At 39.9% G+C, this 22309-nt stretch overlaps 1 protein-coding gene across 3 annotated transcripts in view; it reads left to right on the top strand.

The window, feature by feature from the left end:
- The window catches only part of DCLK1 (doublecortin like kinase 1), a 323697-nt gene that overhangs the window by 203806 nt on the left and 97582 nt on the right, over window positions 1–22309 (top strand). For all 3 annotated transcript variants that reach the window (XM_037527168.2, XM_037527169.2, XM_054701202.1), the window contains exon 5: window positions 19161–19277. In XM_037527168.2, the coding sequence (XP_037383065.2) occupies window positions 19161–19277 (117 nt within the window). The remainder of the gene's footprint in view (window positions 1–19160; window positions 19278–22309) is intronic.

The following is a 22309-nucleotide window of genomic DNA, read 5'->3' as shown; positions in this document are numbered from 1 at the left end:
TACATGTATGCCTATTTTTGCAAATTTATCTATATGTTGACATTTTGTGACAACCCCCCCCCCAAAATTACCAGTTGTTACCTTTGGGGTGCTGAGTTAAGAGTTAGAGGAAGTAGGGAGAAACACCTTTTTACTTTATGGTCTTCTTTATATTTGCATTCATTCTAGAAATTTTAAAGTTGGTGTATTTTAAGAACATTTTCATATTTGAAAAACAACACATACATTATAGAAAGTTGGAAATGCATAAAAGCATAAAGAAAAAATGTAATTCAGTCTCTTTGTTATCAAAGGGACTAAAAAATGTCACTGGGTCAGAACCTCTCTTACTGACTCTGGGTCCAGTCATCCACCACCACAAATGCCAACAAAAGTGTCTTTGATGCAGTAAAAAAGGAATAAAAAGTAATTTATTCTACCCAACAGGATAGAGAAAGAGGGAGAGCTAGCAGTGTAGAGGGGTGGGGAGAAGCTCCACGGAGCAAGGTGGAGTGGTGGCTACAAATAAGGAGAGAGCGCCCACATGCACTGCTCCCTTTTTTCAAAAGACTCACAAAATGTCCACTCAGCTCCATTCCCTTCCCAGCAGCCTCCTCACTCAAGACATCATGAGTGTAGTGCAGACCCGGGTGCTGTGAGGCGTCCCCTCCAGTTTGGGTGGTGCTGGTCATCAGGGGGCAGAGGTCAGCCCCCCCCCCCATGTGTACCTGGCCACTCCAACAACCTGTCCTGGCAGGAAAAAACAACAACAACAAAAACACTGTTAAAATCTGTTCAGAAATATCCTATTAAAATATTTCTTTGCAAACAATTGCACACTGCGCTCTTTGTTTTAAAATCTACTCTTTGTACTCATAAATATTCCATGCCATTAAATTTTCTTTCATAGCACGTTTTAAATGAGTGTATCATTATTAATTGCATGGCTATGACAGCTTGTGAGTGCATTTTTTCATTCCCCTTCATAAATTGAAAGAAAAATGGAAGAAAGCAGTAATCCAGGTGGGAAGAAGTTCATAAAAATGAAAAATATTATAGATGAGGTTTGGATGGTGAATTAGAGAATCAAAGCCAAGTTCCTTAAATAATAACATATACCACCAAATCTTGAAAAAATAAGAAAGAATAAAAGATGAGGGAATGAATCAGAATCACAGAATGTCTTCTATATTCCTAACAAAATTAGCAGAAAGTAATTCAAATAATTGAAACATGGAATCAATAAATCATCAGCTGCATCCAGCAAAGAATGACAAACATATCTAGGTCAGAAACATTGAAAAATGATGGCCAAGGAAGGACAAAAAATTTGAGTGTGACACAGTGTGATAAAGAGCGCAACTCCTAATTCACGATGATTTATGGCTTTCTTTTAACTTTTTTTGTGCTGTTTGAATTTTTATAATGGGTATATGTCATCTTTATAAAAATAATGAATCCATTACAAAACATTTTTGATAGATTATTTTTAAAGAAAAATTCAAACGTATGCCTTGCATGTTTATATTTTGCCTGTTTAAACATGTTTCCTCCTGTGAGTGGGGCCCAGGAGGCCTCACTAGAATCCTTTGGTTGCTAAGAAACTGTTATGGTGATGTTTGCTCTCTTAGCCTAATAATGTTTTAGGTTTTTTAACTTTTATCAGGTATATGATGTGCCAGGAAGGGTGAAGAGAACAAGATTACTTGTCTGTCTTCTAACAGGAACAGACTTTTTAAAAATTATTGAAATACATCTGCTAATATTTTCAGAAAGCCAATGAAAAGGTCTCTCTCTGTGAAACTAAATGTCTTTAAGTATGACTTGACACTTTACCGTTTGTTTTGGAAATAAGGGCCACATTTGTCATAAAAGTACAAGTTTACCTTAGTTCAACATAGCAATTCATTGGGTAAATATTTGAATATGGTAAGTCTACATGGAAAGAAAAGCAAATTATCTACTGAAATCACTCAGTGCACTTTGCCAGTGATAAGTGCCTTTGTAGATTGCAGTAATGACTCATTTGCTTGGTGACTGAAGACCAAATGCAAATAGAATGTCATCTAATTTCAGGCAACTTCCCTGGAAGTTAACTCTAATGTCTCCTTTTAACCAGACCCTTTTCACTGAAAGACCACAATCCCTCCAAAACCCTATGTACTGTCCTAACAGATGACTACAATATTTATTAGCCTTGAAATACTATAACCCAGGGACTTACCTAAGTACTGCAGAGGGAATTCATTTCAACCCTCATTTGACCCCTTGTTTTAAAGGTGATCTTCAGATAGGTTTAAGGAAAATAAATCAAGTTTTCAACCCATGGTCTGCTTTCTTCTAATAAAAAAGAAAAGAAAAGAGGCTTTAAATGTTTCTAACCCTTTTCTTCACTTTGGAATAGGAGATTAATCACATCGACCAAAGATGTAATTTAATGTCTGTCATTTGGAATAGAAGGGAAAAGAGATAAATCGTTCACAAAGAAGGTGCTTTAGAATTAAACTATACAACCAAGGGTTTTATTAGGCAGTTGATGTGAAGGATACTTCTCATTAAAAAGAAAGTCAAGTAACAAGAAAGTGTGAGAAACAGGATAATAAATATTACATTTTTGGCAAAAGTGAGGAAAGGGAATCTTACATTTTCAGAATGACATGAAAAGTCACCCCCAGAAAGTGAAAAATCACTCTCTAAATGTCCCCCTCACACTGCATGCGTGTGAATGAATATAGAAAGAAGAAATTGTTTCAAAATTTGTTTGATCCAGGAAGATTTTGTCCTTTATCACTTTATAGTCACTAGATTTGTGTGTACATACTATGTTCTGAAGCTTCTGTTTGTATTGCTGTAACTTTGACTTTAAAAGAAAAACCTAGCTCATAAGAATAGTCTTCCCCAACTTTTCCCAGAGTGAAAAACTGGGAATATTAGTTTTTAAATTATATAATAGTTTTTAAATTATATAATAATTAATTTACCCAAACCAGAATTTCCCCAGTTCCCATTTCCTTAACATTCTTCCCCCATACAGTGTCTTCTTCCTGGAAATTGACTTACTTGAAGCAAGGAAAGATGAGGGTTAAGAAATCAAATACTCCACCCCCTGTGAACTGAGCAATCCAAATCAGGTAGCCAGAAACTAGTGAACAGGACAACAGGTCATAAAAATGCAGGCAAATCCAAGCGCATCCGGGAGATTGCAGGTTGATTGCAGGCCACCATAATAGACAAGTCACACAATTTTTTTTCTTTTCGCAGTGCATGTAAAAGTTATGTTTATAGCACACTGCAGTTTATTAAATGTGTCCTAAAAAGGGAGAGGCATTAACTAAACCATGTTTTATTCTTAAAAACTGAAAATCTAAGGGCACACATGCTGTTGGAAAAATGGCACCCATAGCCTTCCTTGATGCAGGTGGTCCAAAGCTTCAATTTATAAAAAGCATAATATCTGCAAAGCACAATAAAGCAAGGGAGGTCTGTATCTTGACTGGCTGTCACTGAACCTAGGCCCTTCTGAGCTACTGAAAAGTACAGGTCTGACGTTAGCTGGGATAGTCGCCAGGTTGCCCCATTCAAATGGATTCAGCCATTTTCAGGTGTTTGCATCACTTCCTCGCACACTCAAAAGGTGACCATGTCACTTGGATAACCTGTAATTTCCCCTGAGTCTTTAACATATAGCATCACTAGCTGAGTTTGACAAGTGTATCACATGCATGATCACCAACAGTAGCTAGCTGGGTTTAACTACCAAGATGAACTCTTGCTTTATCAAAAATATAAGCTACTTGGAAACATGACTTCCTTCCAGTTGCACTGCAAGCCATTATTTAGGGGAGTTACCATCAGGCTAAAAATACAGTTATCTTCTCAGCAAAGATTGCAGGAGGTCTGAAGGGGGAGTGACCCTGGAGAAGTTTAAAATACATTACTGATTCTAGGTAGTGTATAGAAATTTATCTCTTAGTTAATCTGTGAAACTGTCTCTGGATTAAAATTTTCTCACTCCTATTTAATTTTTAAATGAAATAACCTGACTTTCTGTTTTCACTGGAGCAGTAGAACATTCAGGAAAGTTATTGACATACTAAAAGATGTCCTAATGTGGGCGTTGTCTGGTTCATGTACTAAGTTATTTAAAAAAGGAAAGAATTTACTTCACCCCTGTTTCCTGGGTTCTGACAGGCTGCTATCTTCAAAGAGTACCTAGAAAATTAATTTATATGCAGCACTTAATTAATGTCTCCAGTGGCTCTCTCTGGTGGCTCTTTGGTTGGCTTTTAGAAAGGAAGCATTGCTTTTGTGGCACCAGTGGGGGACTTCAGCTAACATCACTTATTTTTTTAAGATGTGTACTTCCATAATGTCCCAAGTAGCCATTAATTTTAAATTTCACATAAATTTAGAACAATATCTAACTCACTGCAGGAAAACATGATTGACTGCCATACTCCTAAGTATCTCCTTAGAAGGAAGCAAAAGCTTCTGGAAGAGGCAATTTAGGTTTTATCATCTAGCATCCCTCCCTTATGTCAAAGGGAAATTCTGCTACAAGTTTTGTTCTCTCCTTCAGTGGTACTATTACTTTAGGTAAAAAATTCCTTTATACTATCCCCATAGTAATTATTTGTGATAGAAAAGCAATCACGGGGCCTGCCTGGTGGCGCAGAGGTTAAGACACAAGCTATCCACAGCCACTGCAGCACGAGTTCCATCCCCAGCCAGGGAGGTGACCCACATGGCACAGCAGACCTCTCCTGTCTTGCCTGCTGCTCCCCTCAGCAGTGTATTTCTGTACATCTGCCTGTTCTGCTCCCCACTCTGTCTCTGGTGAAGCCCCTCACCCACCACATCTCTGGCCTGCACCCCAGCTCTCGTATGCATAAATACATAAATCTTTTTTTAAAAAAAAGAAAAGCAATCACAAATTGTTTCCAAAATTTTATTTCTCCATAGTATAGCATCATTACTTTATTATTACTTTTGCGCTGTAAGTCTCTAGTTACTTTAACTTCTATATTACAGGGTCACAAACCTGCAGTCTACATTATATATAAAAAGTAGGAAGTGAAAGTGTCAGGTAGGAAATACCTAATTCAGTTCCTGAGTTTTGGTGCTCTGCCAAATTCACACAATTTTGTTACCTGTTTCTTCACTGAAATAGCTGAGTTTTATCAACTGCTGTGATTGTCCCTATTCCTTGAAGGCAAAACCTTTAAATTAAATTTTTTCTCCAATGAGACTTTGCTCAGAAATAGATTTATGTCATTATCCCTGAGAACCACTTGATCCCTTCATAACCATGTACCTTCAGCTTGTCATTTATCATGACATTCTGATTACTTTCTTCTGCACAAGAGTTTTGCTCTTAGAGTTAGGATTTTCTTTCCTTGGTTTCCCCCACTGAATTTTCATTTTTCTCTCCTTGAGATGAGACTGCACATTCAAAGATGATTTCAGTTGAAAAATTATCTTCCCTAGTCTTATCAAGACAAGAAGTGAGATCCCAAAGTCTCATTTCCCCAATGTGGACTCAGGTTTGGGTTTCCTTTCTCAGTTTGAGGCTTGGATGATTTATTTTCAAATGCAGGTACCTCTTCCTCGAGGACAACCTCAGTTCCAAATCAGGCTTGATGTCCACTGCACAAAACATATAAATGAGGTTATGTGACTTTCTAGAAACTTCTCTTGTATGTGAATCCCTTCTCTCTACAATTACCTAGTCCTTCTGCTTTAACTGACTGGGTGGGTGACAAGCTGGTTGGGACAGATTCTCTTTGCCCAGTGCCGTTCTTAATTGTACCATGGATATTTTCCTTGATTGTGTGCCTTTCAGTAAAGCCATCTTACACTAAGTATAAGAACCACCCAGGGCAGTTATTAAAAATATAAGTTCCCAGACCAAGCAATTGAAGAAGCTTCTTCAGAAGTTGAATATTTAATAATAACCACCTCCATGTGATTCTTATCATCAGGGAAATCTAGTAATAGTAGTATAAAATAATGCTCTCAAAATAAATGTCAGACAATGTCTGTTACTTAATCCTTTCTAGAGTTTCTGGTTATCATTACCATTTATGGCCTAGTTTCTTAAATTATTCTTGAGTGTCAGAATCATAACCAGCTGAGGTGCTTGTTGAAGATGCAGATCCCTGGCTTGTGGCATCAGAATCTCCAGCCAACTGAGCCCACCAGCCTGTCTTTTCACATTCTCCCTTCAATCAGATCCCCTGATTTAAGGGCATCTATTCATGGTTCCCCTTGTTCTTATGTCTTATCTACCTCTAGGATCCTTTCCATTTTGTAGCTAATGAAAGCCAGGTGGTCATGAGTTGCTACGCAATGTGAATTCACTCAATTCTTCTCTCAACGTCAGCTTTCAGCTATGTCTCAATGTGATAGTTTATTGTTTTTTTTAAATTTGGGTTGGGGCCAAATCTAATTGGACAGATATTTGTTGTTTTTTTCAATACTGATTTGTCTTGCTAATTTATCTCCTCATACTGTTAGTTTAATCCTTCTTTCCAAACAATCACTTCAAACTCTGAGCCTCTGGATTTTCTTCAGTAATTTTCTTATCTGTACACCAGAGAATGCAAAAGCTTTTTGGTCTATAGACCCACACCTCTGGGATCACTGAGGACTTCTTCAACATCCCAGGTTCCCCTTCTAAGAATACTAATTCAGTTGGTCAGGGACTCACAGCATTCTGCTTTTGAAAACTGGAAAATCTGTCCTTTACCTTGCAAGAAGACCATAAACCTGGGCAAGCACTAGGTCTCCCCTGCCCTTTGGGATGTGAAACCTGTGTACTGCACAGATTCCTTGGCAGGACTCAGCAGTCCAGCTACCAAAGACCATGGAAGCCCAACTTGTCCTGTCCAACCCCATGCAGCCCATCCTCAAGTGTTCTGAGCACTATCTTGGCATTATATCTCATGTCATTCTCCTCAGTACACTTCTGTACCCTGCCCACTCTAGTCCAAGCCACCACCCTTTCTCACCTACATTAGCCCCTCTGAAATCTGTCTTCTGCAGATCAGACCATATCAACCCCTTTGCTTAAACTCCTTCTACAACTTCCCTCCTTTCTTGGCGTAAAATCTAACTCCCTCTCTTGGTCTTCCCAATGACTTGATCTGGCCCCTGCCTCCCTTTCTTTCCTCTAATGTACTATGGATGGCTCCTTCCAGAGTTCAGAGCTCACTTACAGTGTCCTCTATTCAAGACCTTCACTGACCACCACATTAGAGCTACTCATTCTAACTTCTAACTCTTCTAAGCACTGATAAAGTCAGCTGTTATTCTTGTTTTTATTTTATTAAGGCCTATTTCCTCTACTAGAATATAAATTCCATGAGAGGAGGTACCCTGTCTTCTGATTTATGACTGTATCCTACCACCTAAATATGAGAGACTTGGTAAATGTTTGCAAAATAAGTGAATTTAAACTGAGCAAGAAAGTATGAGCAGAAACTTGCCAGGTACAGTGGCAGGGAGGAATTGTTGCTTGTAAGGAAAAGTAAATGTCCTAATACCCTGAGGCAGGAGGATACTCAGCACAGTTAAAAAGCTAAAAATAATGTGCCCAAAGAAGAGGAGAGACTGGCGCTATGCTAAGCAAGCCCTCAGGGTTACGCTAAGGAGGTTCTTAACAAGGAATCAGTAGAAGGGTTTTAAGCAGGGACATTAAGAATAGATTACCCGGGCCTCCCCTGGTGGCGCAGCGGTTGAGCGCTGGGTTGCGAAGCTGCCCGCACCCTCTGCGGTGCCGGTTCGATCCCCGGCTGCTCCCCGGCCACTGGAGGAGGGTCCCGCATGGCGCGCAGACCTCTCCTGCCGCCCGCTGCTCCCCTCAGCAGTGTCCTTCGGTCCTTCTGCCTGCTCTGCTCCCGCTCTGGCTCTGGTGAATTCTCTCACCCTCTCACCCTCCCGCGCTTCTGACTGTACCCAGTGCTTGTATAGATAAATAAATGAATCTTTAAAAAAAAAAAAATGGCACAATCTCTCAGTATTAGAGAATCCACATCTACCCTGTACAAGCCACCTCATCTTCCTGGGCATCACTTTCCAAAAAAAAAAAAAAAAAAAAAAAAGAATAGATTACCCAACAAAAATTCTGAAGTGAATTTTATTCTAAAGTTGTGTCACACAGATTGAATCATAGTGACCCAGAGATACCAACTTAGAGTTGTTACTTTATTTGGACATAACATCTTTGCACATATAATTAAATTAAGGATCTTGTGATGAGGAGATTACCTTAAATCATCTAGGTGAGACTAAGATGCCATCACAAATTTCCACTAAAGATAGAGGCAAAGGCGATAACATAGTTACTTAAAGAAGCCCATGTACACATGGAGGCTGACAGCTCAGGGATCTGACCACAAGCCAAGGAAAGCCTAGAGCGACCAGAAGATATAAAAGGCAAGAAAATGAATTCTTCTCCAGAGCCTTTGGCAGGACTGCAGTCCTGCAACATCTGGAGTTTAGACATCTGAGCTCTAAAACCCTAAGTGTTGGGCCTCCCCTGGTGGCGCAGTGGTTGAGCGCTGGGCTGCGAAGCTGCCCGCAGCCTCTGCAACGCCAGTTCAATCCCCGGCTGCCGGCAAGGGTCCCACATGGTGTGACAGACCTCTCCTGCCATGCCCACTGCTCCCCTCAGCGGTGTATTTCATTGGTCTGCCTGTTCTGTTCCCCACTCTGGCTCTGGTGAATTCTCTCACCCTCCCGTGCTTCTGTGCTTCTGACTGTACCCAGCGCTTGTATAAATAAATAAATCTTTTTAAAAATAATAATAATAAATAAAACCCTAAGTGTTAAGCCACCAAGTTTTATAGTGGTTTGCTGTTGCAGCCATAGGAAATAAATACACACCATACAGAGAAAGAGAAATTCAGATAATAAGTACCATTACACACTTGAATCCACACGCATGTAGGCCCCAAGTGTGAGATGGGATATGTTCATTTGCTATTTTCTCAGCCTTCTTTTCCTAAAAGGTATTCTCATAACTAATGGATAGAGGTAAGGAAGCCTATTTCATACAGCACCACTCCACTCAAGCTAGCTACTTTGTTTTATGGTTAACTTAGAGTCAGAGTTGTGGGTATTGTGGAAATAAGCAAAAACCAATGAAATGAGAACATTTTAAGGCCATTTATTATGGGCTTGCTGATGCAAAAAAAGTCAGCCACCATCATTTACATTTTGGCAAGAACTCAAAGGTAGGCAGAGGAGGGAAACAGCTTTACAGTAGGAAAAAAAGGAAGACTTCAGGTGTTCCCTGGGGAAGCTGAGGAGTGATTGCTGAGGGGTGTGTATTTGCCTTTCTCTGGATAGTCCTAAACTGGAAACAGTTGGAGTCAATTGTTACAGGTGTCATTGTTTGACTCCTTAGGTTGTTATTAAAGATAGCAATCTGGCTTCCTATAAGTTTGATTCCTAACAGATTTTCTGCCTGGTTATTGTAGAAATGACTACTATTTTTTTTTTGCCGTGGGTAATTGGTCAGAGTTCTATTTCTTTTATAAGGCCTGCTCATTGCTCATGTGTATGTGCAGTTTCAATGTTGTAAGACTTCAATGATGACTGAGAAGGTGTTGCACTTGGTCTGGCTATGCACCTTTTAACAGTGACATGTTGGGCGGAAAGCCTTCAGAAGTATGATTTGTTCAAACCTTCCACTCTAAATATAGATTTCTGATGAGGAGAAGCTCAGAGATAGCCAACAAGTGCTTCTCAATTTTGGTCACCGTTTCACTTTCAAAAACGTGAAGATCGGGCCCTCCCTGGCGGTGCAAGGGGTTAAGCACCACACTATGAAGCAATCCGCAGCCTCTGCAGCCACAAGTTCGATCCCCAGCCAGCCAGAGAGAAACCCATATGGCGAAGCAGACCTCTCCTGTCTCACCCACTGCTCCCCTCAACGGTGTGTTTCAGTCAGTCTGCCTGTTCTGTTCCCCACTTTGTCTCTGGTGAATCCTCTCACCCCCCTGCATCTCTGGTCTGTACCCTGGCTCTTGTATGCATAAATAAATAAATCTATTTAAAAAATTTTTTTTAAAAAAAGTGAAGATCACTGTTGAAATTGTGTTGGCCAATGAAGAGGTGGCAGATCCCCAAAATTGACTGAGGACAGAAAGGGGGAAAAGGCTACCCTCAAGGAAGGGCATATGGACTGGGTTGGGCTTTTGTGCAGAAAACAAACTTTTATATTTCAGACTTTCAGAAAGGCAAGTTTCTATCTTCAGACATCTAACGGGTACATGGCTATATTGTTTCCAAGCAGTGCTACCTAGAGTAATGATCAGGCTGTAAATTTCCATGTCTGGGTAGGAAAGAACAGAAATCTGCTGTCTGGGTATTTCCTGTCAACTAAAAAGATTTAGGTAGCACCACTTGGGGCTTATTTCCAAAAGTTTAATCACAGAAATCAAGTGGTACCTGGAAGGAAATAGACTTGACGTAGAGTACCACTGATTATGGCAGCATTCCTGGCCCTTCTGCAAAACTCAGATTTGCACAAAACAATGTGCCTATCTTTCTCTATACTATGCCCCCGGAGCCACCTTCATCTTCCAACCTCTGAACTAGTAAGCCACCAGAGGTCCAGGCCATTGTTCCCATGTTCTCAGAGATAGGTGAAGCAATGGATGTTGATCCAGACAACTGAAAATCTTCAACATTGCCAGATGTATCATCTACATGGTGGTGAATGCAGAAAAGCCCCAAACTATAAAGTCATGTTGGCCATACCTCCCAAAGGAATGTGCAAAATGTTGGTGAAGCTTTCATTAAGACCTTAAAGAAGCACTTGAGTTCCTTAAGGACCCTCAGAAACATAACCAAAAAAAGTGGCCAGCAAAGGGTCTCAGCCAGGGACTATAAGCTCTACAGGGGTGTTTGGTGTTGCGTAGAAACTTGTTTGTTCTTCATGACTTAGTATGTCCTGCTGTCATCTAAAGGATAGAGACCAGGCATGCAACTAGCAACTGGCATAAAACAGTGCAGTTGACATGTGGGAAGAAGGGAAAAACAATCAGTTTCAGGAAATTAAAATCTGTAGATCAAGGCCCAAAACAGCTTCCCTTGCCTTGTGTCTTTCCCTCTTCTCTACCAGGGCTGATATTCAGAGGCTACAAAAAATGCTGACTGGAAACATGTGGATGAGATCATTTAGCATGACAGAAATGAGATAACCTGGCAATCTCCTAAAGCAAAACTGTGCCCTTCTCCAACCTACCCCATGCAACTCTAATCTATTGTGTAGGGGACATTAAATTTATCTGACTATTAGAAAGAGGAAAGCATATGGAAAATAGAATCACTCATGCTATCAAAACAGCAAACCTTGAGAAACTAGTACAGAAAATTCCAGTGCCATAAAACCTTCTGCAGATGTTACATAAAGGTTTGACTCTGCCATTCCCTCCAGAGCTGGCTGGTGTTAGTTTCTCCGTGAGCCTCCTCATGGTGCAAGGACACGTGTTTGCCATCTGGAGTGCTAAGCTGGGTGATTTAAAAGATGTGGTGGCCCAGTCTAAGTGCTAGGTTTAGACACACGTGGTGATATTTTTAGAAGGTACTTTAAAAATCTCAGTTTCTGGAACTATACTCTCCAGCTCAGCCTTTGCTTTCAGCTCAGTCTGTTATACACTTTATTTTTCAAAAGCTGTTTGAGGGGTTCAGCCTTGAATGCTTTTATTCCAGATATGCTGCATATAGAACTTAGGGAAGTAACTGATTGTAAACCCCTTGACCCCTAGGGTCAGTTTCACTGTAAGGTCAGAACGACTCCAAGGACAAGTGGCACTGAAAGGAAAGAAAGGGTCTTGCTCCTTATTGGGACTGAGAATTGTAGTGACCTTTCCTGTAATGAGCCCATATTTGCCTTTTTTTCCTATAATGCTGCCATGAAATATGAAAATCATCATGCTTCTATAGGAAGTAAGATTTAGCTGCCAATCATACCAGGAATGCTCTGTTCAGCTCACCCACGCTGTCAAGCTGGAAACTAATCAGATAGCAAAAATTCAAAAACCATAAAAGAGAAGGTGGTGAATCCCCCAGACGCCAGAGATGCTCACAAGGAAGTTGGACAAGCATTTAAGGAGCCAGGAAGAAAGGATAATCATGAATGAAGGAGAGTAGAATTGGTAACAATCGATCACCTAGATAGCCACAGAACGTTCCTTCAAACTCAGAGAATATGAACTAGTCAGAGCAACTTGTTGGAGGGTTAAATAGCCAGAATTGCAGGTCCTTGCTTCTGGTCATTGAACTTGTGCCATATTTAGTAAAAGTCTTTAGAACTGAGTGTGCTTCCTGAATTTCTTTGCATTAACTAGAGAGGAGTAATGTTCCATTTTGAAGCTTTGTACCTTTGCCAAGTTAAGAGGAAACGTGTCCTAGTAATCAGGATAGGGAAGAAATCAGAAAGCATCTACATCTCCTAATACATTATTTTCCATGTACTTACTCATTAATAGTTCAGAACATCTGAATTTAAAGGACAGATCAGCTGAGATGCCTCTGCCTGACAAAGTTTTTATTCTGGCTCGTTTTATTTATTTTTTTAATTTATTTTTTTAAAAGATTTATTTATACAAGCACTGGGTATAGTCAGAAGCACAGGAGGGTGAGAGAATTCACCAGAGCCAGAGCAGGGAACAGAACAGGCAGACCGACGAAATATACTGCTGAGGGGAACAGCGGGCACGGCAGGAGAGCTCTGTCGCGCCATGTGGGACCCTCAAGGCTGCCGGGATCGAACCAGCACTGCAGAGGCTGAGGACACCTTCACAGCCCAGTGCTCAACCGCTGTGCCACCAGGGGAGCCCTCTGGCTAGTTTTAAAAAGAGATGAGTAAAAGCTTTCCTTGTTTAAAGATTCTTTCCTAGCCATGGTGCCCCGTGTCATTAAGACAGTCTAGATTCTTGGGCATCTTCACCTTGGCCTTGCCAGGGTTCCCCCAAAAGCTTCATGTGGCCCCCTTCAAATGTGTGGATGACCTTGCTGTATGAGCTCAGGTGAGCTCCTGGTGCCTGTGGTTGAATTCTGTCACATTTCTATTCTTTCACACTTTCCAAAACACTTAAGCCTACCTACCAACTGTTTCTGAGTAGGGGGAGAATCTGCATAAGTGGAGGTTTTCATGCCATAAGGAACGTGGCCAAGGAAGAGATTCCCTCCCCAGTCTCTCCTCTATAGTTCTGCATCTGATTGTCTCTCTAAATCTGTCCATCGCAGAATGCCCATTTCTAGAGTCGAGGTCTTGGGTGAAGGTGGGAAATATTTTAACCTCTGTATTTCCAAATTCTAAGAACTTCTGTAAAGCTACTGATACCGTAATTTCAGGTTTTCAGGCCTAGTCTCCCAGCTGGGAATGGATTCCAGGCTGTGGCGGCAGCGCTGAGCCCCAGCCACTAGACCACCATGGGCTGGTGTCTCACGAAGCTGCAGCAGGAACTTCACTGACTCTCAGGCAAGCAGGCGAAAAGAGACAAATTTGTTTAGAGAAATAGATATAAGGAAAACTTTTCTAAGGAGAGAAGGGACAGAGATAAAGTGGCATTCCCAGGCCAGTGGAAACAGGCTAACGTTGGGCAAGGGAACCAAAGTGGAGTCCTGCCTCAGGGAATATATCCCTTCTCTCCCTAATTATTCTAATGCCCCATCAGTCTCTTTGTGATTGGTTAGTTCTCAGTGCTATCACTCACTCTGCCTTAATATCTCTCTGCCCAGAAGTAAGTCTTTGTGTCCCAGCCCTTATCTTAGAGTCCTTTTTCTTTATGACCTTGCCAGAATATCCTGTTGCCCCTAGTCTTGGTGTGTTTGATTAGTCCCCTGTGGAATTTGTTGCCCTTATCTCTGGAGCCTTCCTTATTCCTCTGAGGCTTTTCCTATTCTATTCTGACCCTAGGAGCTATCCTCTTACCCTATAACTCACTACCATTGTATGGACTTCAGAGAGGTCCTTACCCCCACACAGAATTATGAATATCAGGAGGACTTTCGAAAGCAGAAATTTCATCTACCCTTTCTTGCTTGTTTGCTTGCTGTGGGAGATTCAGTCACCAGAGAAGCAGTGGATATGTTTGACCTGATTTTCTACACATTGGGTAGGCTGCACTCCTCATAGGATGAGGAGTTACTATCCTGTAGCTGTAAGGGCCTTGCCTACAGTCCTTCAATATCATCTTTCTTAAGTAGGGTCTGTGTTATCCATGATCTCCAAGCTAAGGAGAACTCTTAGAGACTACGTTAAGAAAATACAGGTACCAAGAGTAACAGGATGAAGTGATCGCCCCGAAGGCAAATGCCAGAGAGAGAGAGAGAGAGAGAGAGAGAGAGAGAGAGAGAGAGAGAGAGAGAGAGAGAGAAGAGAGAAGAGAGAGAGAGAAAGAGAGAGAGAGAGAGAAAGAGAGAGAGATAAGAGAGTGTAGAGAGTGTCCTTTTCTTCCTTGGGGATGGGGGCGGTGAAAATGTCCTTTGTGAGAACATATAGTGTTTCTACTTTAAAGGCCCTTTAGATCATATTATTCACAAAGTTTCTAAGTTGTGGTTTTAAGTAACAAGAATTTTGGCATTCTCTCTTAGAGTAATTAAATATTCATCCTTCTTCACTGCATATTTCACCACTCCCATGTAAATTAATTAAAACACTTAAAATCTTTAATGAGAAAGATGGTTGGAGTCTTTTGTAATTTTTTTAACTTATGGCTGGACGCTGCAATTTTCTTCAGTTGGTTTAATTTTGACCCTAAAAAAAAGTAGTTACTATAAATGTTTTGTTTCTGTTTCTGTTAGTCAACTCTAGCCTTTCAGAATTATTCTATTTCCATATATGACTAATGAAGCTTCATTCTTATCCTAAAGGCAAGTGGTACAAAATTTGTAATATTTGTAATTATCTTTCAGACTCCATGATTCCCCCAAGCTATTAATTCACTAAAACTCCACTCTTGAAAGAAATATTATTGTTTATTAACTTCTGATGCAATATCTGTATTGATAGAATTGTAGCTTTAGTCTCTTATTAAATGTTTAATTTAATGTTGATGTAAATACTGTTGTTTTCCACCCTCTCTAGTATTCACCATCTCCTATTGGTCTGTCTTAATCATGGGTACAGTCAGTAATTTTCAGCTTCATTCACAATGGAACAGGTGGCTTAGGCCATATCATCAGATACTGGGGTGGCAAGGAAGTCAGCAATTCAAGAGGTGTGGATTCAGATACAGGTCACTTAGCCTCAGCTACAAAGTGAGAGGTTGAATTAGTTCAGTAAATAATGAGTTCACACAGTGCTAACAGGATTGATATTGATTCTGACCAATATTTTTGAGCAACTATTATGGTCAACCCTCAGCATCTAGGGGGCTGATTGATTCCAGGACCCCTTGGAGAGGGTAAACCTTGGATGCTGAAGTCCCTCATATCAAATCACCCAGTATTTACGTACAGTCTATATACATCCTCCTGTACTTGTTAAATCATCTCTAGATTACATATACTTAATATAAGTGCTATGCAAATATTTGCTATGCTCCACTGTTAAAGGACTAATGACAAGAAAAAGAAGTCTGTACATGTTCTGTACAGGCACAAACATTGTATGTAGTAGTGCATATTTTCCACCTGCACTTGCCTGAATCTACTGATGCAGAAATCCCATATACAGAGGGCAGACTGTATATAGCTTTTAATATGTCAGGACTAATTAGTATCCAGTGGCATGGGGGTGGAAGGCAGAATGATTTGATAGATTGATAATATAAAAGAGAAGTAAGTTCAAGAGAAGCAAGAGAAGTTATAGAAAAGAGCAAGAGACCACAATTCTTTTCAATATTTTCAAAAATCAAATGAAATGCCTTCATTTGCTCTAATAAAACTGAACTTCCTAACTGAAATACCTAGTTCTTTCTGGAAACTGGAAAAATGTCAACTTAGTGTGGAAAGATTGGTTCTATTGTGCTGATCTGGAGCCCTGGTTGATAGTTGGAGTCATAACTAACAATTTCGGGACTTGTGGCAAACAGCATTTGACAAACCCTAAAATCAACTGTTTAATTCATGTGGCGGCTCACAGATGGATGTTATTACCATTGTACCATCTGGCAACTTTCTATTTTAACTATTCATTCCTGCTAACTGGATACTAAGCTTTTCAAATTAATATTTTAAATTTATGTGATCTCTAAATTTTCATGACCTGGGACAAAAAGTCCTGATCATGCTGATCTCACAAAAGTCCAGATTTTGATTTAAAATGAGAAAACATATTATTACTTAAAGCAATTTTCCCCATGAAGTGGCGTTTTTCAAACATGGGGTTCATGAAACAAAATTAGAGAAAAAAAGTCCTTCATGGTTAAACGCCTCTAAACCCTGCCAGGTAGTAAATGTGTTGAGTTCCAAAACTTGGTATGTTCTCCATGGTGCCTGCATGCTCAGTACTTGGTACATAGTGATCATTTGATAAAAACTAACTGGAAGCAGCCAACTCAGCTGCTGATACACTTCCGAAAGGCTAGGCCAATGTTGAAAGGAGGGGACAAATTCCAGAATTTATTGTCAGTTGTGTGGACAGAACTTGGAGCTAATTGGATGTCCTCTTCATGTTCCAAAGATTTGATTTCTGATTTAAAACCTCCACAGACCCACACTCTTAGGCAGTATCACCTCAAATGAATGGTCCTTATGGTTTTGATCATATCTTCCAATGTTATGTTTCTAGCTTACTTCTAGCTTGTATTTTTTGCTGATATGTCCATATGTGTAGATTTTTTCTTTTTCTTTTTAAGAAATGGAATTCTTTTACAGCCTCACCCACCCCCAATAGGTCAGAATGACCCTGGACATACTGAGGAATGTCCTGTTTCTTTTTCTACTTATTTTTGGCTACAAAATCACAAATATTAGTATCTCAAGGCAGGATTTCCTTCCTCCTCTTCTTTTTTAAGTCTTTCCTTTTCATGCTGTACTCAATAGTTTAATTATAAGACTCTCCAGGAAAGTCTTTCTACTATTGCTATTTTTCACCTTGTAATATTTATATTTTATATTCACTTTTTTTTCACTAATTAATATGAGTTACTTTGTTGATTAGGAGATTTTTGTACAAAGTTATCCAAATGGTACGAACGGTAGCCGTGTTTTGAGCATAGAAAATTATAATTTACTTGCATGGGGTAGAAAAATTTCAAAGTTAAAATCAGGCACCAGACTTAGATTTAGAATTGTTATGCTTTCATATTTCTTAAAGTGTACAATAGTAATAATAATGTATAATGGAAAAGTTGATAAACCAGACTTCAATTTTAAACTACTGTACTATCAAAGAATACCACATTTAGAAGGCTAAAATTTTTCTTTCTTTTTGGTAGTACCCTCCCTGGTGGCCAGGGATAGAACTGGTGCTGCAGAGGCTGCGGGCAGCCTCGCAACCCAGCGCTCTACCGCTGCGCCACCAGGGGAGGCCTGAAGGCTAACATTTTTCAACCACTGCCTCAATGATAAATATTTATAACATAGGCAAAAGAATACAACTTTAATATAGAATGCATTCTTCAAACCACTAAGTAAAGGACATGCCCATTGCAGTCAGCCAAAAGACATGAGTAAATAATTACAAGAGAAGAAATATATATGGCTAATTAATATATGTGAAATAATACACAACTTAGTTATTGGCCACCAATAATTTAGATTTAAAACAATGAAGTCTGATATTTGTTCAGAAATTAGCAAAGATATGTTGAAAAGATAATACCTTACCTCAATAAGGGGTCAGGCAAAGGGCCAAGATCATACTCTGATAAAAGTACAATTTGGGTCAGTCTGTGTAGAAAGCAATATGGCTGAAACTTTTCAAAAGCACTTCTCTTTCGACTTAACCAATTCCATCTCATTCTGCAAATATTTTTGAGCACCTACAACATGCCCTTTCATATCTAGTTAATGAAATTAAATTTCAAGTGTCAGGGACAAAAGCTTGCAGTCATTTACACACATGATATTTAGTAATTATTTACCATAGTGAAATATTGAATACAAATTAAATGTCCAATAGTTGGAACTTGGTTAAGCGAATTGTGGTACATTCATGTAGAAAAATATCCTACAGACATTAAATAACAAAATGAAAATACTCACAATACATTGTCAGGTAAGAAAGCTGTTAACAGATCAATATGTACAGACTGACCCCAATTGTTTGTTTAAAGATATGAATAGAAAAGTTTCTAACTTGTATGCCATCCTCAAAAAAACAAAATCATTTTGGCAGGTATTTTTTATATTATTTGTATTTTCCATCCATTGATTATCAGCCATAATTAATGATTATCATTGCAAGCATAAAAATGTTTTAATGATTAAAAATGATTTCTTAATTTTAGGAACATGATGTGCATAGGGGTTTTCATGAAATTGTAACTAGTCAATGCAGCTCACTAAGTGAAGAGAAATATAAAGCTCTTTGCATTTAAGATGCTTAGTGTTGAACTTATGAACACAAACACCAAAGATTTAATCTAATGAAAGCCAAGTTATTTCTCATCCTCGGGCCAAGAACATTTTATAGAAACCACCATTTGTGCACGTTCACAGGTATCCATATAACCAGGTAAAGTCACCTTGTTGCTGATATTATCTCTTCTGAACAAATCTTGCTATTTCCCCCACATGGTGAAGACCCGCAGCTCTCATTGCAGGGAGTCCCAACAACACTAAACCTGGACTTGATTCATGGAATCTTCCATCACAGCATGTCTTGGTTTTTGAAGTTGACATTTTGTCTAACATTTTTCTTGAAAGAAAGAACAATTTATCCTGAAAGAAACACATATCCACAAATAACTCAAGGAATGGGTAGGAAAGTACCCAACAAAAATACCTCTTTTTATCAGGCTGTTACTCCCAATCTGTCCAAAATATTATATGAAGAAGATAAATGAGAAGACCTGGAGTACTCTTTACTTTGATGTCTGGGAGCCCATCATGCCTTCACCTTATTTTTTTGATTCTTTTGTCATAACTGAGCACTAGGCTGGCAGGAAATATGTGCAACTGAGGATAGCGTGTATTTCTATTTCAGGTTTACGTGCAGTTTTGTATGCTATGCGTCATCACCCTGTCTTGATGTGTGACTGTTGTTCTTTCCCCAGAATGTCGAGTGGTGAAGTCCACTTCTTACACGAAAATAGCTTCATCATCTCGCCGGAGCACCACCAAGAGCCCAGGACCCTCCAGGCGCAGCAAATCCCCTGCATCAACCAGCTCAGGTAAAACAGAAGGGAGACGTGGAAGAAATAGTCTTGTTTCTGAGGTCTGACAAGCCGAGGGTGTGTGAAGGCTGGAGCTTGAGGTTTAAAGACAGTGTAGATTCCGGTTTATAATTTTAGAACATGGAAGAGTGGTAGAACAGATTTGCCAGAGTCTAGCATGTTGGCTGCAAGAAAAAACATTTAGCTCAGGAACTTAGTGAAGACTCAGGAAACCCAGATTTGCCCACAAATAGAAGTACACTACCAGTTTGCTTCATTTCTACTGCAAAAATTAATTTTTCAGGTTAAAGGTCCCCAACTCCAGAAGTTTCTGTGACAGTATCTATTCTACTTAGAACTGGCTTATGAAGAGTCTCTGATACATATTTGCTGGACTTTTGCTTAATATGCTTTTTACTGTGGCCCTCAGTCTGACTCTGCAACTAAAGGCAGTGAGCATGAGGCCTGGGGCAGAGCGCACTGCATTGACCAGCCTGTGCCCTGTTTCTCAGTGGCCCTAGTCCTGGTTTGGGAGCAGGATGTGTACTGAGAAACCCACCTTCTCATTCATCCCTGTCTTTTTCTTCTTTGGTCTTAAAACTGACATGCGTTAGTTATAAGGTGGTTTTCTTGTTTCATGTTTGTTTTCAGGTATAAGGTCTATTTCAGTACTAAAGGAAATTATTTAATAAATGAAGTAAACTGTTGAAATAATACATGAAAGTGATTGTCATTCAATTTAATGAAGTCAGAGAAGCTCTTTTAAATAGGAACAAAGACCTTTAGGGCCTACACAGAGGCCTTCTTGTATTCCACAGTGGAGGCCCAAGGGGTGTGAAAGAAGTCCTAGGTTGGGCCGCAAGGCTAGCCTCCTATATCAGTGATCAGCTGTTACACCTCTGTATAAATTATAAACCTCTATATAAATTATAACCTTCATCTTTTAAAGTGGAAGTGATAAAATCTGTTTTTCCTAATGAAAAGTAAAACCTATTTCAAAGCTAGTCTGGGAAGAAGGAACTCTAAGAAGCAGGATAGTGAGACCCACTAGCCCAGCTTGGTTCTCCAAGAGTCACCTTCCCTTGGGACCTCTGTTGTTTTTCTCTGGACAGGTCATGAAAGCCTGGGCCTTTGACACTCACTCTAAAGGCAGCAACAATGCACTGTCCCTTCTCACAGCATGGAGTTCATTCCGACCAGTTAGGGAATAAGCCTCAGAACACAGCTGGCACTTGAGATGTGGGTTGTTTACCACTCCTAGTAGAAAGGTAGGTAGAGAGGGCCTCCCTGGTGGTGCAGCAGGTTGAGCACAGCGCTGTGAAGCTGTCCGCAGCCTCTGCAATGCGCGTTCGATTCCCGGCTGGCCAGGGGATGCCCATATGGCGTGGCAGACTTCTCCTGTCGCAAGTGCTGCTCCCCTCAGTAGTGCTTTCAGTCCATCTGCCTGTTCTGCTCCCCACTCTGTCTCTGGTGAATCCTCTCACCCTCCCACGACTCTGGCCTGTACCCCAGCTCTTGTATGAATAAAAATAAATCTTTAAATAAATAAATAAATTTATATAAAAAAAAAAAAGGTAGGTAGAGAATCCTCCCTTCACATGACATAACTCACCCAGATTAATGGAACACAAAAATGGTTTTGCTAAAGAGTAAGGTAATAAGCCTGAAAGCTTATAATGTATATGAGAGTTATTTGAGACTTGGTTAAATTTGTCATCTGAACCCCCAGTGCCCGCAGATTCTCACTTTGTTAGCAAGTACTCCAGGCAATTCCAGTGGGATAGTTTATGGTCCACATTTAGAGAAAGAGTGGGTTAACGAAGAGTGGTCCTCAGGTGAGAAGTATCACCACCACCTGAGAACTCGGAACACAAATCTTTAGCCCTTTCCCAGATCCATTGAATAAGAAATCCCAGAGCTGGGGGCCAGCAGTCTGGGTTTTCCTAATCATCCCACGTAATTCTGATGCTCACCAAAGTTTAAGAACCACTGAATTATGGATGACAAAAAGGAAATAAATATAGGAAGTCTTGATAATCTGGGGTGAAAGATAAGCCTTGCTCATCTTCATTTATTGGCATGGCAGTGACACCGTCTTTGTACCTCCCTGCCTGCCTCAGTGGCAATGGCCATCTTTAACCCTGCAGCCCAAGTGCAGAACTCTAGATACTTTGAAGTGTAAGTCAGTGAAGCAGTGAGCAAAGATGAGAACAGATGCCCGCTACCTCCATTCACCTGGGAGAAAGGAAGAATTTCTCTAGGAAGAACATCTTCCATGGAAGTCTGTCCCCTCAAGAGAGACACTGCCTACTCATTCATGTGGACCTCTGCAAAATAATCAGGTGGCACTGGAATTGCTGCTTATGAAAGACCCCTAGGAGACTTGGTTGGTTTATTAATCAGCTGACAGTTTAAAACTGAGCCCTTTGGAAGATATTCAGCCTTCACCAAAGAACAGTCTTCATTTTCTATGACCAAACGTGGATTTTAAGTTGAACTCCATGGAACAGTGAGGGAGAAAGTGGTTATTGGGCCCAGCCAACCTATTGCCCCTAACATTTTTGGCTGTTTAGTATAATCACAGAAGGATGTGAAAGAGAAAAAGGATATGACACATTAGTAATATAACTAAAATTCATCAATATTAAAGAACAAAATCTGTCCCCTATGCAAACCAACTTTGACAATTTTACTTAATTGTTCTTCTCTTCGCCCTCTCAGTATATGTCGTGAATTTAAAAATATCAGGTGTAGTGGGGAGAAAATATCTAATTAAGTTGGTGATTAGCCAAATTCTTATATGTCTTTTACATGACAGCTGTTTCAAGAGACTTGTATGTACTATAGCTTTTGACTTTCTGTTGTTGTTTGGTTTTTAAGAGCTATAGACATCTTCTAGGTTTGGGTAAGAATTTCTTTACTTTTACTTTTTTGTTGCCCTAAGACAAGGAAGGTAGGAGTTAGGTCAGATTCTTGTGCACAAGTCAAAGAATGAAATCATAAGACCTGAAGCATTTATTGTCTGATGTTAATGTTTCTACCACACCTGC

This window comes from Talpa occidentalis, unplaced genomic scaffold (genome assembly GCF_014898055.3).
Source record: "Talpa occidentalis isolate TD23 unplaced genomic scaffold, MPIMG_talOcc4v2.1 talOcc4.5, whole genome shotgun sequence".
Taxonomy (NCBI): Eukaryota; Metazoa; Chordata; class Mammalia; order Eulipotyphla; family Talpidae; genus Talpa; species Talpa occidentalis.
Note: the sequence above shows the minus strand (reverse complement) of the source record. Positions and strands in the feature narration are given on the sequence as shown.